The following is an 18,564-nucleotide window of genomic DNA, read 5'->3' as shown; positions in this document are numbered from 1 at the left end:
AATCCCTTGTTACTGGTATGATTTTTAAGGATATATTCTTTTCCAGAATCTAACATATGCCTGGATATTTAGAGATAAGCACATGCACATGAAGAATGATTGCTACATCACTGTTGCTGTTAACTTATTTAAACTGTAAGGAAGTGAAGAGGTCCTCAGGGACCTTGATCTATAAATTAAGCAAACTAGACTCTTTTCTCATTTGTAAGATGAGGTGATTAAACTTGATCTCTAAGGCTATTTCTGTCCCTAATGTATTACTTTGACAATTCTGTAAACTATTATATTTGCTTTATGAATTATATCACTTAAGCCTGGGTTATTTCACATTAATTTTGGATGGAAGGGAGAATATTTCAGCAGATTTTAGCCTAGAATTAGCTAAATGATTCTTTTTTCTTCTGTTACCTTTTTCATTTCAGTGGGTAGTTACACATTGATCTGAATATTTTCTCTGGGTGTCCTTCTTAATCTGATATTTCCCTGTTACTACATCAGAGGCTATATAAAAATCACAAAGTGGCAGAAACTTTGGTTACTTAGTGTCCATTTATTCCCCAACTTCTTCTAATGCACAGTACTCAGGTTTTGTTTGGGCATTTTATCCCCCATCTCACTGGGAAATGATCCCTTTCCTACCTCCAGTGGTGTCATAACACAAGACTGGCCATTGAGAAGTGAAAGGAAGTTATATGAATGCCTTCTGGGCCGTTTCCTCACTGATTAAAAATAGACACGGGGGTAGGGGAGTGGCTCCTGGGTAGCTCAGTCAGTTAAGCATCTGCCTTTGGCTCAGGTCATGATCTCAAGGTCCTGGGATTGAGCCCTGTATGCTGCATGGGCCCCCTACTCAGTGGGGAATGGGCTTCTCTCTTTACCTCTGCCCCTCTGCTTGTGCTTTCTCTCTCCCCCCCCCTCAAATAAATAAAATCTTCAAAAAAAGAATAGACACAAAGACTTCCAGTTCCACATGTAAGAAACTTGGAAGTCACCACTCTGTCCTAACAAGTACAAAACTGAACAGACTGAAAAATTAACAGCTCTTTCTGGGTCCATGAGGGAGAGGACCCCAAGGACAAACCACTGCACCCAAGATGGGAGAGTCACAGATGAACACAGAAAGCTGAAACTTGAAGAGCAGTGACTCATGAGCAGAAACTGCCCAGGAATCAGTGCTGGGGAAGGAAAAACTGAACTTTAGTTGACAAATTGCTGGAGGTTCAGTATGGATAACTCTGAGAGTTAAAAACACTAGGGGACCCAGTCACAGGCTACCAGAATATTACAAGGTTTACCTCCAGGAGCTGGATTGGGTTCTCAAGCAGGGGTGGGGGGAAAGGGAACCATTTTGAAATATATCATACCACTCTCTTCTTCTTAACAAGGCCTGCAAACTAGTTAACCGGAGCCTGACTGACCCAGGGGAAGGCAAATACCCAATTCCAGCTCCCTCTAGCCATTCTTTCCCACCTGGGGGCAAGAGGGGGTAGACTGGGAAACACTTGTGAAGTTCACAGACCAGGGCCATGGGCTCACTAAAAGACAGACCTAATCATAGAACCCTGCCCCTCCCCTCACACTTCACAACACATTAATTACCAAAGACCTATTTACGGTGGTTCCTTTTATCCAATACGTCATATCTAGTTATCAAGAAAAAACTATGAGATATACCAAAAGGCCAAAGCACATTTGAAGAGAGATGGAAAGCCTAAGAAAGAACCAAAAGGAAGTACTAGAGATCAAAAACACTGTAAAAGATTTTTAAAAATTCTTTTGATAAACTTCTTAATAGGCTGGACATAGCTGAAGAAAAATCTCTGAGCTAGAGGATATAGCAATAGAATGCTCATAAACTGAAAAAGCAAAGAGAACAAAGACTTAAAATAACAACAGAATTATGAACAACTACAAAAGGTGCACATATTTGTAATAGAAATGCCAAAAGGAGAAGAAAGAGGAACAGAAGAAACATTTGAAACAGTCATGACTGAGAATTTTCCAACTAATGTCAAGACGCTAAACCACAGATCCAGGAAGCTCAGAGAACACTAAGCAAAATAAATGTAAACAACAACAACTACAATAAAAAACACTTAGGTATACCATTTTGTAAACTGCAGAAAATCAAAGATAAAAAATACTTATAGAGGAGCAAAGGTAAGAATTATATTCAACTTCTCAGAAACCATGCAAATAAGAGAGTGGAGGGAAATATTTAAAACGTTAAAGGAAAATAAAGACTTTCTCAAGCAAATAAAAATCAAAAGAATTTGTTACTGGTAGACCTGCCTTGTAAGAAATGTTAAAAGAAGTTCTTATATGGAAGGAAAATAATAGAGATCAGAAACTCAGATCTACATAAGGAAGAGCATTGAAGAAGGAATATGTCAGAGTAAAATGAAAATAGATTTCTTTTCTAATTGATCTAATATAAAGCTTGTTTAAAGTAACAATGTAAGGGCGCCTGGGTGGCTCAGTTGGTTAAGCATCTGCCTTCGGCTCAGGTCATGATCCCAGGGTCCTGGGATCAAGTCCCTCATGGGGCTCCCTGCTGAGCAGGGAGCCTGCAGCTCCCCCTGCTTGTGCACTCTCTCTCTCTCTCTGTCAAATAAATAAATAAAATCTTTAAAAAAAAAAGTAATGTATTCCATTATGTGTGCTTATATATGTGTGTATATATATGTATGTATCTTATGTATATATAGTATGTGTATATATATTTATCTTTCACATTTATGTACTTCTATGTAAGTGAAACAGATGAGAACAGTGATAAAAGGGAGAGGAAGGGGAATTAGGATTAATTTGTTATTAAAAAGTTACACTATTTTTTTAAGTGATTTGTGATATTTGAAAATAGATTTGGATTAGTTGTAAATTTGTACTGTAAACTCTAGGGCAACCATTAAAAAATGTTTTTAAAGTATAACCAATATGCTAAAAATAGAAGATGGATTCATACTGTATGCTCAGTTAAAACCACAAAAGGCAGAAAAAGAGTGGAAGATAAAAATAGGAACAAAAAATGAGGGAAACATATAGAAAACTGTAACAAATATAGTAGATATTAACCCAGTTGTATCAATAATGCTCTAAATATACCAGTTAAAAGGCAGAGATTGTCATAGTGGATCAAAAAAAAATTTTATGTTGCTTTCAAGAAACCCATCTTAAATAAAAAGAAACTTACAGAGTAAAAAATGGATGATGAAAACATACCATGCTAACATCAAAAGAAGGCAGGAGTAGCTATATAAACAAATAGTACTGGAACAAGTGGATATCCACATGAGAAAATGTTAATCTATTTAGGTTAATAATCTAAATAATATATATACTATAACATTAATATTCTAAATAACCTAAATGATTAATACTTTATTCGGAAATTTAACTCAAAATGGATCACAGACCTAAATGTTATATACAAAATTGTAAGGTTTTTGGCACATAATATCAGAGAAAACCTAGATGATCTTGTGTATGGCCGTGTCTTTTTAGATACTGAAAAGCTCAGTATCTAAAGGCCCAATCATTGAAAGAATTGATTAGCTGGGCTTCATTAAGATTAAAAAAAAAAAAAAACCCTGCTCTAAAACAATTGTCTTAACTAAAAAAAATTTTTTTTAAATATAAAAAATAGGAGTGAGAGGAAGAGATGGCCTCTTTCCTGCTGCTTGCTGTTGTTTGGGATGAACTAACTTGAGATGAGCCTATACACTGTGCTTATATAGTTGTGCTTGGCAAAGTAGAAAGGTAGAATTTTTGAGAGACCTAGATGATATCTTTGAGTTGCTAATAAATCAACCAGCTTTGTCCCCATCCTATGTAAGAGTAAATCTTTTGTTTTTTAAACCATTTTTAATTGGTGCTCTTCTGCACTTGAAAGCTACAAAGGATACAATTAAAGAACTAACTATAAACATTAATTTTGTGTCCCGAAAGATAGTGCTGCTTTAAAAGTCTTATTAGTACCATATTGAATTAAGAGAGTAACTTTTCTCCCTCTTCCTGCCTCTTTCCCCCTTCCCTGTCTCTCACTCTTTCTCCAGCTTCCTTAGAATATGTTCATTACTGTATTCTTTTACAAAGATGTTTGAGGGGCATGTAAAATTTCTTTGTCTACTATCATCCAAAGTGATTGTTATTCTCAAAAACTAAACATTTCTAGTTACTTTACATTTTGAATTGTGCTTCTCTGTGACTTTAATTTTTATCTGTCCTGTGAATTTTGTCCATGCGTTTGATATATTCAAACTAGCAAATATTTATTGAGCATCCATTGTATTGCTCTGGACTTCTTAAAGTTTGGATTGCATTTGTTGTAGTGAAGAGATAGGTTTTATAAAGCATCCCTTGCCGTGTGTAAGATACATTATTTGAGATTAAATGTTTTTGTTTTTTAGTTTAACCAGCAGAATTAACTAATTATATTATTTAAAATATAGCTGATTATAAGTTACGTATTCATTGGTGAGTTATCTGGTCGAATTATTCTTGCTACATGTTTTCAGAAGCCTAGGAGTTTAGACATACCTACTTATGCAGTGTCTCTAGTATTTAAATATATACAATCCTAGATCTCTAGCTCTTGCAGCTTTTCTAAAGGGATTGAAAGAAAGCATGCTTTATTACCTAATTATGCCTATTCCTTTTCCTTTCTGTGCAACTATAGAAAGGGAATAGAGAAATGCATCATTTATAGGCTAGTGATAGTTCTGTTCTATGTGTAGAAGTATTAAGCTAGATTTCAGCTTCCATGAGGTGTGTGGAAACTCAGCCTCCAGCCCAAACTGCTGAGCAGTTTACTTGGCAGCAGTTTTGCTGCTCTCAAGATTCTCAAGAGAAGCCACAACTGGTCTAGCTTTGAATGAATAGGGATTGAACTGATTGCTTACATTTAATTGAAGTTGTCAATAGAGCATTTTGGTGAAGAGCATGAGTTTGGAGGCAGTTTCCTCATCTTTAAAAATAATATGTTAAACTATACAATAATTTTGCAAAATAAAACAGCTATTTCAAGTGCTTTATGCAGTGCCTACCACAAAATAAAGATCTGTAGGGTTGCCCTCATTTTCTGAGAAAGTCTTCCATTCCACATAGTTACTGTGGAATACAGTATGTTGATACAATATTTGTACATACAATATAACTCTTTTACCTGTTCTTACCTGATTGGTACATGAGTGAGGATCTAACCAAAACTGAGTCACTCAGAATACTATTTTAGGGTTTTGGAATTAAAAGACTTCTCTTGGGACTCCTGAAGTTCTAAGAGTAAATCTCAGGATCTATGATGGATGGCTTTGTTTCCTGCCATGAGGAAAAGTGTTGTTGGTAAAGATGGAAAAAAAAAAGGAAGAAAGAAGCTGATGCATAGAAAAACAGAGATGAAAGATGGTCCTGAATGTTTCAAGTGCTTGATTCTAGTTGTCCTTGTGGCCTAGCCATCCCCTTCCTTATCTAAATTTTGATTGTTTGGTACTCAATTCCATGAGGTATTTCACTCCTTTTAATAAATATATTTTGCCTGACTGGTTTAATTTAGATTTCTGTCACTTGCACCCAGTAGTGGTACCTAATATATGTATTTACTTTTTTAAGATTTTATTTATTTATTTATTAGAAAGCGCGCGCGCGAGACAGCACAAGCAGGGGCAGTGGCAGAGGGAGAGGGATAGCAGGCTTCCTGCTGAGCAGAGAGCCCAACAGGGGGCTTGATCCCAGGACCCCAGGATCATGACCTGAGCTGAAGGCAGACGCTTAACAGACTGAGCCACCCAGGCACCCCTCTAATGTATGTATTTAATAGTAACTATTAAGGACAATATGAGCTCTAGACTGTTAATGTATTTAGTTAAAACACTTTTTACTTCGTTACTTTGCTCTGCTAAATACTAATGATTTTTCATCTTATAATCTGAAACTTTAAGGTTCCATAGCGGTTTTCAAAGTATTTCTTGGGAAAGAATCATAGCGTACATCTTAGAACTGGTTAATTCATTTATGGAGAGTTACCTGTTACCTAGGAATTTGGTTAACCGTCTGTTAGAGGCAGTTCTAGAATGTGTTTTGTTCTAGGACCCCAAAATCAATTACAGAAGTCTACAACCTCCAACGCATTAGAATATCATGATTCATAGCAGGTTTTCTTCATTAACATTTTATTTTGTTTAAACCTCTCTAGTGCCTATGAGATATACAACTTTGAGCCAGGTGCTAATAATGGGCACAAAATTAGACAGTTTGCTTTCTCTAGATATTAATTGCTTTATTATGAAGCCATGACATAAACCTAAAATTGAGCAGTTACCAAAATGCCAGCTGTATGGTACAGATGATAATGTCAAGATAGAGAGATCTGAGCATACTAACATGGTCCTGAAGACCTGGTGAAGGAGATAGAACTTGAACTGGGCCATGAAGAGTAGAAGGGATTTGGGCAGGAGAAAGACATTCTGGGCAAAGGGAACAGAGGTGAAAGATGAAAATGTGCCATTACTCATTCTGTTAGTAGAAATTAACTGTTGTGGTTCCAGCTACAGGTTAGTGGCTTTTGAATATCAAGTTATGGGGGTAGAACTGAGATGATTTGTGGTGATGACAGCCACTAAAGGTGATTGAGCAGGGTAGCTGATGGTTTTGGTGAATGTGAAATTGCCTTCCAAGCTTGATCTGCTAGCAGGTAAACCAGTTGGATCTTTAATATGCTTTGAGGATGAGAGGATAAGGTTGGTGGGTAGTAGTGAATTTAAAAATAAAGTTAACTAAAAACACAATCTAAGGATTTTTCCAAATAACTAAGTATACAGAGCATCACTTCTGTACCAAAGTAAACTAGAGTTCTCTTATTTGAAGCAGCTACAGAGCATCCACCAGCACCGTATAAAACCATATCCCAAGGCTGAGGTTCACCATGGACCTTCCTTGAGTGCAGTTTTGAGAACAACCAAGCATCGTAATCTATTTATGAAGGGGTAAGACAAGTTTGGATCTGATAGGGCCTAGGTTAAGTCCAGCTGAGCTCTGTGGACTGGAAACTGAGTGTTGGAAGATAATATCCAAGTACTAAATATGGGTCCTTCAGTCTGATAGCAGTACAAATAAAAGAGAAAGGGAAAAAATTACTAAGAAAATTATGATAAAAATTTGATAAGTAAAATGAAGTCAGTCCACAGAATGTTTTGAAGGAGAATGATTAGTTTTAAGCAGACTGTGGTTAAATGGATAGTGGAGCATTACAAATAGAGGCTATATGGTAAATTAACACACAGCACATACCTTGGAGCCCAACTGCCTGTGCTTGAATACTGATTCTGCCACTGCCATATGATCTTGATTGATAAGTTACTTAAACTTTTCTGTGCTTTGATTTATCTGTTAAATAAGGAAACATACTCAGTTCTTAAACCCTGCAGGGTAAAGGGCTTAGAGCAGTCCTAGCATAAAGTAAGCACTAGATAAGTGTTAACTGTTGTGATTGCTAGGATTACTATTCTTAAGTTACAGCTAATATACATGAACACTTTCAGTACCTGGACAAGGGCAGAATTACAGAATTGAGTCCTTGCTATGAAGGTTGTGGTTGAATCCATATAAGTGGATGAATTCTCACAGTCTCTTTAAGTATTTCTCCTTGTACAAATGTTCTGTTTCACTTTTCTTTCGCTTTATCATTTCTAGCTTTTCACTTATCTATTTTCCTGCCCTGTATAGTTTCCTCTTATTCCAACCTGATCCTGGAATCTGCTTTAAAGCTTCTACACAAACTATTGAGAATATACAAGTGCAGTTTTTAGTTTCCAGATTTTACTTAGGTACCTCTCTTGCATCTAACCCTTTTCCTGGCCTGTGCTTGGGATCCACCATGGATTCCCTTTTTTCTCACAGCCTCATTCCATAGGTTATCCAACCTTGTTTGCCTGTATTTCATAAACTGCTTCTGGAGCTCACTGTAGCACAACATATAAAGCAAAATATAATTCAGGATTTTTCTGAATACTTTTTAAAAAACTTTATTTTGAAGAAATTATAGATACACCAGAAATTGCAGAAATGATACAGAAAGCTTTGTTTCCATCAACCAGATTCTTCAAATGCTGACATCATACTCTACATTACCAAAATCAGGAAACTGATATTGGCACAATACAACTAATTAAAGTGGAGACTTCTTTTGGATTTCACCAAGTTTTTTGCATTCACTAATTTGGAAGAGGACTGAATGTGGTAGTAGTGGTAATGTCCTTGTGAATAATTTTGACATTTTGTCACATGTGTAGATTCGTATAACCATCAACATGTTTAAGGTACAGAACTGTTGCATCACCATAAAGAGCTCCTTCATGTTCCATTCACTTGTGTAGCTCTTCTGTAAGGTACCAGCCCGGCGTATGCCTGTGGCCCAACTCCAAGTGGTTAGCAATCACTGATCTTCCTAACCCATCTAATGTATATCATCTTCTTTCAGGATAATTGCTTATAAAAGTTAGAGCTATTTTTTGTTTGTTTTTATTTGGGGAGGGTGGGGAGTTAATTTTTTGTTGTCCTAATCATATGAACAAAGTATCTTTTCTGAGTACTTACAAAGGAACTGTAAGAAAAGTGTAGTTCAAAAACTATGATCAAATGGTCAAAACTATATAATCAAATGAGTTAACATTTGTTTGAGTCTGGTGTGTGTATTTAATAATTCTAATTGAGATTATTTTAGGAATACTACATGGAGATGCAATAGTTTCTTAAAAAGCTGACTTAATAGCTAAGAAACATTTTCTTTTTGAAATGGATACGTGATACTTGTGAAATGTCTAGCATGGTAAATTATTTTTAGAATTTTTAATAGCTTTTCAGTTGGTTTAAATGTTATTTTTATTTTTTTTCTTTTTTCTTTTACTTTTTGAAACAGTATGTGGTTAATAATTCCAAACAATACCAAAGGCCACAAATAGTGAAAAATAACTCTTTCTCATACTTTAAACCCTAGTCCGCCAGTTCACCCAGAGGTAATCACTGTATTAGTGTCTCGAGTATCCTTCCAAAGATATTTTTTGCATATTCAGGCCTAAGTGGGTGTATAACTACTTTTATCATAAAGTTGTTCTGAGCCTGCATTTTTTCATTTAACACTGCTTTAGAGACTTTTCCATTGATAAGGAACATTGAGGTCTGCTTGTTATTTTAAATTGGAAGCATAGTGTGATATTGTGATTTATAATCCTATTTCTGGCACTGAGCTCCTAAAAACCTTTGGAATTACCTGTGAGAGAGCAGTGAGAGTTTATATTAATGAAGTGACTTTTAGAAAGCTTAGAATGGGGGCTAGTTGCCTGTGGAGCCAACTTTGTGGTAGAAGGTGGGGACTTCCAGTCCCCTTTCCCCCCAGTTACCATCACATTTGGGGAGTGGAGAAGCTAGAGATTAAGCTCAATTGCCAGTGGATGGCAATTTAATCCATTGTGCCTACATAATGAAACCTCCATAAAAACCTCAAAGGAAGGGAGTTTGGAGAGCTTCTGGGTTGGTTAACCAGAAATACTTACAGTTACCACTATGCTGGACCCCAGATGTTACTAGGATTAAAGTTCTTTGTTCAGCATCTCATTCTATGTTTCTTTAACATCTGGCTGTTGATTCGTATCTTCTAATATCCTTGTAATAAACTGGTAATCCCGTGAGAAAAGTGGTTTCCTGAATGCTGTGAACACTGTAGCAAGGAGGGAGCCAGGGTAACCTCTGATTAATAGCTGTTGGGTTAGAAGAAGTACAGGTGTGCACAACCTGGACTTGCTATTGGCATTTGAAGTGAGGGGAAGCAGAGTTTTATAGGACTGAACCTATAGCCTGTGAGATCTGATGCTCTCTCATAGTTGATAGTGTCAGAATTGAATTGAATGGTAAGACCAGCTGGTATTGGAGCACTGCCTGGATGTGTGGAAGAAAAAAACACACACAATGGGATTGGATGTAGAACCCTTACATCGTGTTTAATTTTATGGATGTACAACTGGAAGTTCTCTCATCTGATAACTTTTATAATTGGTAATTAATAAGTTAATCAGTCTGACAGAGGGAACCATAAAAAGTGATCTTTAAGCATTTTACTCCAACAATGTGTATTTGCCAGCCATTTGTTTTGTAATTGAGCCGAGGCTTTTTTGTTGACACTATTGTTCATTCTTACCTTCCTTGTACAGACCCTTCTCCAAGTGCATTATCTGTAATCGATTTGGGGTTTCTTTAAGTGATGGGAGAATTTAGACATTGAAGAATCAACATCTCCATTTGTTTACTGTTTGCCTTAGTGATTCAGTTCTCAGCCACACCCAATTCAATAGCCCTTATTTTGGTAGCTTACCTTTATTGAGTCTTCATGTGGTATTCAACCTAGTGATCATAAAAACAATTTGCTTTTTTCATTCCTATTTTATCAGTTTAAATAATATTGAAATAAATCACATAGTTATGATTGCAGGTACAATTTGCACAAACTGTTGTGGTAACAAACATACCCTACCCTTGATAAATAGACACCCAGTGGTGGGAACAAAAGTTCAAGGGTTTACTAGTGGTAGCCTGATAGTCCAAATACATGGTGTGCCAAATCACCTTTAGTTTTACTCAGGAGACAGAATATTGATTAATCATATGAGTTGGTTAAATGAAGGTTGGTTAAGAACTTCTTGTTTCTTTTTTTTTTAGGTTTTATTTATTTATTTGACAGAGAGACACAGCGAGAGAGGGAACACAAGCCAGGGGAGAGGGAGAGGAAGAAGCAGGCTTCCTGCGGAGCAGGGAGCCGGATGGGGGCTCAATCCCAGGACCCCGGGTTCATGACCTGAGCCGAAGGCAGACGCTTAAGGACTGAGCCACCCAGGCGCTTTAAAGAACTTCTTGTTTCATTTTAACCATTCCCCTCTGGCAGGCATTTAAGTTGTTTCCATCATTTTCCTTCCTACAATAATCAGTAAATATACTTAATTATTTTGTTTGCATATACATTAGAATATCTTTATCTTAAAAAGATTCCTTGAAATAGAATTAGTACGTACAAGGGGATAGTCATTTTTTTATATTAATAAATTTTGCTAAAGAGACCTTAAATAAGTATTGTGTAATTTTCAGTATTTAATTGTAGTAAAGTAAAATATGATAGGTAAATTTATTTCTTTTAAAATTAAAGTGTTCCTTTTTCCCTTCAGTTTGATTTGTAGAGAGGAAAACTATGCTCATGAGTCATAAAATACATGAATAGTATTCAAGGCATTGAGTCATAGAGTTCCAGACATCTCTCACACATAAAATGACTCACTTTGTGTGTGCACTGTGTGTGTGTGTGGTTTATCCTTTGTAATAGATATGTTTCTCAATTGAGTAAGTCTGATCATGTTTAAACACTCTAGGGAAGTTTGCTGTCTTAATGATTAACATTGAAAAGCCTTAAACCAAGGATCCTTTTATAAAAATGACTAAATCAGGACTCAGCTTTGAATAAAGCCTGAGATTTTGGTGGTTCTGTGTTAGCTTTTTCACTTTAAACTGAATAGTTTCAGTGATTTTTGTGCAAAGCATTCTGTTTGCTGGGGTATATATTGGAATAAAAAAACATGCTCTTGTGGAAATTAATTGTGGTTAGAGAGACAAGAGCTCTTAGCTTACTAAATAACATTAATAGTCACTATCCCAACCTCCTTTGACTGAAGTACCTGTTGCTATTATAAAGACAAAAACAATATCACAAATATATTAAAATTATATAAAGAAGCCAGTGTAGAGCCAGTGATAATTGTGCTACACACATCTTTATAATACCTTTATATGCTGTTAAACCTTTCTTGGATTGCCTATAACCCCTCTTTTGACTAGCAGCTTTTTTTCCTAGTTTATTTTCAGTTGTCTAACTATTCTTTCTTAGAGTAATTGGGGTATTGCCAAACTAGAAAATTATTACGATGTGAAATAAACTTCTTCATTTTCTTAAATCTTGAAAGCTATAATAATCTAATATGGTAAAAGACCCCAAAATACAATACCCGTTTAAATGAGAAATTTAGGGACACCTGGGTGGCTCAATTGGTTAAGCATCTGCCTTCCACTCAGGTCATGGTCCTGGGATCAAGTCCCGCCTCAGGCTCCTTGCTCACCGGGGAGCCTGCTTCTCCCTCTGCCCAGCTCTCCCTCTGCTTTGTGTGTGTGCTCTCTCTCTCTAACCAATTTTTTTAAAAATGAGAAGTTTATTTCTCTTAGTAGTATAGGAGTTAGTGGCCCAGGTTTGTGGAGCAACTCTGTTCTATAAGATCATTCAAGATCATGACAGTCTTCTAGGATATTGGCCTACCTCTGTAGAGTCAAAGCTGGCTCAGTTTCACATCTGCCTTCCAGCCTGTGGGAAGTGCAAAAGTATTAATCCAGAGTAAGGTGGCTGTCTTTTAAGTTGAGGATGACCTGAAAGTTGTGTCCTTACTTCCAACTCACATACCACACTGGTCCACACTAAGTAGCAAAACTTAAAGGCAGATTTAGGAGTATATTCTCTCACTGCATGGGTAAATTACCAGCTACAACTTTATTCCTATGGACAAAGGGGGACAATAAATAATGGAAAACAATCTATCACAAATCCTCTATCCAAAAAATTGGGTGTAAATTTCAAAATAAGTCTAAATAAATAGCTTTCTCAGAAACAGCACTCTTCGGGTGCCAGGGTGGTTCATTTGGCTCAGATCATGATCCCAGGGTCCGGGATTGAGCCCCATGTCAGGCTCCCTGGTCAGCGGGGAGACTACTTATCCCTCTTCCCTGGCTTTTGCTCTCTCTCTCTCTCTCTCATTCTCTCTCTCTCTCAAATAAATAAAATCTTTAAAATGAAAAAGAAACAACATTCTTGTAACTTTAGATGAGGTGCAAATATGAATTAAAAATCCCTGAATGTGACTCTACCTCAAGATCTTGCTTCTCAAACTGGAGATCATTGGTGTTTGAGGGGGTGAGGTACATGAAGCCTTGCATTAGATGTATCTTCTTTTCTTGAAGATTTGGAAGAGTATGCATTTTTTTAAATTGGGGTGCCTGGGTGGCTCAAGTTGGTTAAGCATCTGCCTTCGGCTCGGGTTATGATCCCAGGGTCCTGGGATCGAGCCCCGCATCGGGCTCCCTGCTCCGCGGGAAGCCTGCCTCTCCCTCTCCCACTCCCCCTGCTTGTGTTCCCTCTCTCGCTATGTCTCTGTCTGTCAAATAAATAAATAAAATCTTTAAAAAAAATTGAAGTATAATTAAATACATTATTATATTAGTTTCAGGTGTACAATGTAATGATTGAACAGTTTTATACATTTCTCCGTGCTCATCAAGATAAGTGTACTCTGAATCCTCTTTATCTGTTTTACCCATTCCCTCAACCCATCTCCCCTCAGGCAACCACCAGTTTGTTCTCTGTATTTTAGTGGGTTTTTTTGTTTGTCTGTCTCTTTTTTTCTTTGTTCATTTGTTTTGTTTCATAAATTCCACATAAATTCGTATGATATTTGTCTTTCTCTGAATGACTAATTTCACTTAAGTACTCTTTAGGTCCATCTGTGTTGTTGCAAATGGCAAGATTTTGTTCTTTTTTATGGCTAAATAATAGTCCATTATGTATGTACACCACATCTTCTTTATCCAGTTATCTGTGGATGGACATTTGGGCTGCTTTCATAGCTTAGCTATTGTATACAATGCTACAGTAAACATAGGGGTGCATGTGTATCCCTTTAAATTAGTGTTTTTGTTTTCTTTGGGTAAATATCCTGTAGTGGAATTCCTGGATCATATGGTAATTCTATTTTTAATTTTTTGAGGAACCTTCCTACTATTTTGCACAGTGGCTGCACCAATTTGCATTCCCACCAACAGTGCACGAGGGTTCTTTTTCTCCATATCCTTGCCAACTCTTGTTATTTCTTGTCTTTTTTGATTTAGCCGTTCTGACAGGTATAAAATGATATCTCATTATGGTTTTAATTTGCATTTCCCTGATGATGAGTGATGCTAGTTAGTTTCATGTGTCGTTGACTATAGTCTTCTTTGGAAAAATGTCTATTCAGGTCCTCTGCCCATTTTTTAATTGGATTGTTTGGGGGTTTTTTTGGTCTTAAGTCATATAGATTCTTGATATATTTTGGATATTAACCACTTACGGGATATATCATTTGCAAGTATCTCTTCCCATTTAGTAGATTGCCTTTTTGTTTTGTTGATGGTTTCCTTCACTGTGCAAAATGGAAAACTGTGTATTTTTTATATTTACAAAGATAGGAATATATTTTAAAGCCACAAACAAAATTGGCAGGAATTTTAAGAAATCCTTAAGATTGTTTTAAGGGATAACTTCAAATCCCCAGAGAAAAATTTGAGGGTACCCGTGGAAACATTTTGATAGGCAAACCTTTTGTTAAGGTTTGTTTTATTTAGTTAGGTCAATAATTCCAAACTGTGTAAAACTGTGGAAGTATATTGGGAAAAATAGGATGAAGTAAAGGAAATTTTACTATGTATATCAGCAGCATAGGCATCTTTATTCAAAGAAAGCCTAAGAAGTTATTTTCTCTGTCACCTTAGATTTTATTTTTGCTATAGTTAGTAAAGTTGTTCCTTTAAGGCCAAAATATTTTTTTAGGCCTTCCTTCTCCTAGCAGGGAAATATTCTGTTAATGGGTTGCTAACTTAGACTAAGCCTATGGAACTAGTAAGTTGGTAGTTAATGGTTTTTCTTCATTTAAAGTATACTGAAATTAATTTTATATTAAAACTTATGTTCCACCTTTCCTCTTTTTACAGGACAATGAAAAGAGAACTCCACTGCATGCTGCTGCCTATCTTGGAGATGCAGAAATCATTGAACTGCTTATTTTATCTGGTATGGTAAAGCTCTGGTTAATAAGAGCACATCATGCATATTTTTGTCATAATTAATATTTATCAAACCTGGTTGACTATTTCTTTATATTTGTCTCAGAGTTGAAACCTGTTCATTCTACAGCTGATCTTACATCATGTGCCAAGTACTGTTCTAGTGCTTAGAGTATGTCGGAGAGCAAAACAAAGATGACTGCCCTTAGGGGGTGGATACTCCAATAAGGAAAAATAGGCTGTAAATACAAGTAAATGTTACAGCATGTTAGAAGATGATTAAGTGCTATAGAAAAATGAGAAAGTAGGTCAGGATAATGGGTGAGATGAATGATATATAGGCTCAGGCATTATAGAGAATATTCGTAGGAGGCCTAATTAACCAGAGTAACTAGGAGACAATTGCAGTTCTACTAGGGGAAGGTGATGTGGCTCAGACCAAGTGCAGTAGTGGAGGTAGTGAGAAATGGTATAATTGTGATATATTTTGAAAGTGATGCCAGCAAGGTGTCTGTCTTTAAATAGCTTTTATCTAAATCTTTTTGAGGGCCTGTTAAATTCATTTAGGAACTTTATCTTTTAATTTCTCCTAAACTGTTTAAGACTTCGCAATATGAAGTAATGGTAGAACTGTTTCTTATGGAATAGCTCCTATTGTGGTCAGACTGCCTGCAGTCAAACAGCTTAGAAGTATTTTTGTTGTAGCCAAATTATTGTAAATAATATTTATTGGAAAAAGATGCACATGTTTAAATTGTGCTTATGTTACCAGATTGTAGATAGACAATGTAATTAGAGAAATAGCATCATTCATTTAATATTTGGGAGTAGGAGCACTGAGAGAATTTGTGAATGAGATCTCATTCAGTAGCCTAAATAGAGGGGTACCTGGTTGGCTCAGTCAGTTAAGCATCTTACTCTTGATTTAGGCTCAGGTCATGATCTCAGAGTCATGAGATCAAGCCTTGCGTCAGGCTCCGTGCTGGGCATTGGGCCTGCTTGAGATTCTCTCTCTCTCTCCCACTCCCTCTGCTTGTGCTCTTGTTTCTCTCTCTCTCAAAAAAAAAAAAACCTAAATAGAATTTTGCCGTTTCATAAATTTATGAAAATTTTAAAATCTGGGTTTTATAACAAATTGCATGATCATATAGAATTAAATATAGCTAAATATTGACCCAGCTAATATTTTTTTATTGAAGTATTAGTTTCAGGGATACAACATATATATTACTCAGTGGTCCCCAGCTGATATTCTTATATTACTTTCTTGATGAGTAACTTCATCGTAGATGCACTTCCTTGAAGATATCTGTTCCTCTGTGGATGCTAGCTCACTAGTTACCAGCTTAAATTTGCTAAAGGAAATCATATTTCCTCTTAATTGAGGCTTGTACTATAATAATGTGAATTGATGGGGTATAGGTTTATATGTGGAATTTTCTTTACAAACATTGTCTAAGAAACAGTTTCTTTTTTCTTTTAAGACATAGCTATGCTAGAAACGGTACATTCTAGTTAGTCTAATGTCTTGGACTTTGGATAAGAACTCTACTGCCACGTTTTTTATTTTAAACACAGAATTCTGTTCATTTACTTCCCCTTTAATATATTTTATGACTTAAAGTGGAGGCTTCTTTTTCCCATTTTTAATTTTTAACCTAGGAGAAACTTTTCAGGTGCTCCATTTGACTTACTTCCTGGCTTTGAAAGTGAATGTTTATATCAAGGATTTTTAGCTATTTACAGAAGGTTGACTTCCTAGTCTTTGTAAGTATGATAGTCAGATGAGCCTTACGAATGTGACAATATCAGATATCAGCTTTGAAATAAGCATTTGAGAGAGTGCTTAATTTCTTTTAAATAATTGAAAGAGAAATAATGTATAAAATTAACCACCATATATGTATAAATGCTATTTCAGCTTGTCTTTGAAAACTAATTTTAGTATTGTGTTTTATCAGTTTATGAGGATGGAAAAAGTCACAAATTAATTTATAGTTTTCAGAATAAAATTACATTTTACATTGGTCTCAAACTGTATTATTTCCTTGATCCAAATTTCATTTGACTTCAATTTCTACTCCTCTCCCTTTTGCACATTCCACTCTGATGCCACTGGCTTACCATCTCTGGGTATTTGAACCGCTTTTTCTTTATCCTCACACTCTCTTTTCTCAGGTAGCCACATGACTTGTTCTTTTACTCACCTTTTTTATGTCCTTGCTCAAATGTTACCTCCGGGGTGAAGTTGTCCCTGATCACTGCCTCCACCACCACCATCCTTTCCCTTTCCTGTGTTCTCTTTTTTCCTAGTACTTATTGTTATCTGATGTCCTTTTTTAAAAATTTTACTTAGTCACTTCCTATCATTCTCTCCTTACTAGAATGTAAACTCCCAAGGCAGGCAGGGGGAGGGGCAGAGGGAGAAAGAGAATCTTAATCAGGCTCCTCACCCAGCACCGAGCCCTATGGGTGGGGGGGGGGGGGTGGTGGCTCCATCTCATGACCTTGAGATCATGACCTGAGCCTAAATCAAGAGTCAGATGCTTAACTAGACTGAGCCACCCAGACGCCCAGCAATATAAGTTTAGACTTTACATTTTGGTCTCAGTTTCTCAAGTCTTTAGTTGAAGTGAGAATGGGAGAGGTGGAAATGCAGTAGGAATGTGGAGTGTAGGAGTTCAGGTAATTGAAAAAGGAAAGAAGACAAATGATCTGTTTTCTATGGATGCAACTCAAGCTCTTCCATAGACTTCGTTCTTCTTCAGACTACCACCTAGGCTCTAGGAAAAATAAAATAAAAACTTAATTGGATCTGGAATGAAATCCAAGTCTAAGTTTCTACTAAACCAGAACCTCCGTTTTCCACTTACAAATGAAAAATAAACCAGGCTCTGTGTTGTCATGAGAGGCACTGCAGATAGTGTTTAGGTGCGAATCTTGGTCCCACCTCTTAACACCTCTGTGATCTTTGGGAAGTTATCCAATTTCTCAGCCTTAACATCCTTTTCTGAAAAGTGGGAAAAATATTAATTTTATAGTTTTGAAGCAAATGTGATGATGTAGTTAAGATACCTAGAAAAGTACCTGGTACATCATAGATACTCAAAATCTGGCTATTATTTTTTTTTAAGCAACGCTTCTTTCTTTCCTCAACTTTATTTGGTCCTGCAAATAAGTAAATTCCCGATGTCAGGAATAACCTTTTTTTAGTGCTTTTTCGATATAGTCTCCTAAAAATTCTACCCTCCTCATTGTGAAATCCAGTCACATTCTGAAATGATAAACTGGAAGGAGTTATTTAACAATGGAGGAAATACAGACAAGAGTTTATTTCCACAATCTAGAGAGACAATGAAACAGAATAGACTCTACAGAATATTCTTACTCAGCAAATTCTAGAATTAAAAAAAAAGTCTTTAAAACTATAGATAGTTACATAAGTGTCTTACTGAACACAGCCCCCAGTACCTCAGCAAATAATGAGTGAAGGCTCATATAATTTGTAAACAGAGCTCTAACAAGTCAGAAGATAGGGAGTAATCAGAAATGTGTTCCTAACTTTTAAAGTTAGTTGCTGTATAGGATGATTGTCACGACCTTTATAAAAATGCCACTTTACATAGTAGAAGACTGAAACCTGAGTCAGAAGGAATTTTAGTTTGATGGGTTTTA

The 18,564-nt window shown here is 36.2% G+C and overlaps 1 protein-coding gene across 8 annotated transcripts in view; it reads left to right on the top strand.

Annotated features, from left to right (window-relative positions):
- Positions 1-18,564, top strand: part of ANKRD28 (ankyrin repeat domain 28) — a 209,888-nt gene that overhangs the window by 96,539 nt on the left and 94,785 nt on the right. For all 8 annotated transcript variants that reach the window (XR_012380635.1, XR_012380634.1, XM_073900380.1 and 5 more), the window contains one exon: positions 14,818-14,896. Coding sequence is in view for 6 of the 8 variants with exons in the window: in XM_073900380.1 (XP_073756481.1) it covers positions 14,818-14,896 (79 nt within the window). In the remaining 2 variants the exon portion in view is untranslated. The remainder of the gene's footprint in view (positions 1-14,817; positions 14,897-18,564) is intronic.

The sequence above is a fragment of the Callorhinus ursinus genome, unplaced genomic scaffold, assembly GCF_003265705.2.
Source record: "Callorhinus ursinus isolate GAN/ISIS: 27379988/994484 unplaced genomic scaffold, GSC_fseal_2.0 scaffold1, whole genome shotgun sequence".
Classification (NCBI taxonomy): Eukaryota; Metazoa; Chordata; class Mammalia; order Carnivora; family Otariidae; genus Callorhinus; species Callorhinus ursinus.
The sequence above is the reverse complement of the archived record's forward strand: the minus strand, read 5'-3'. Positions and strand labels throughout refer to the sequence as shown.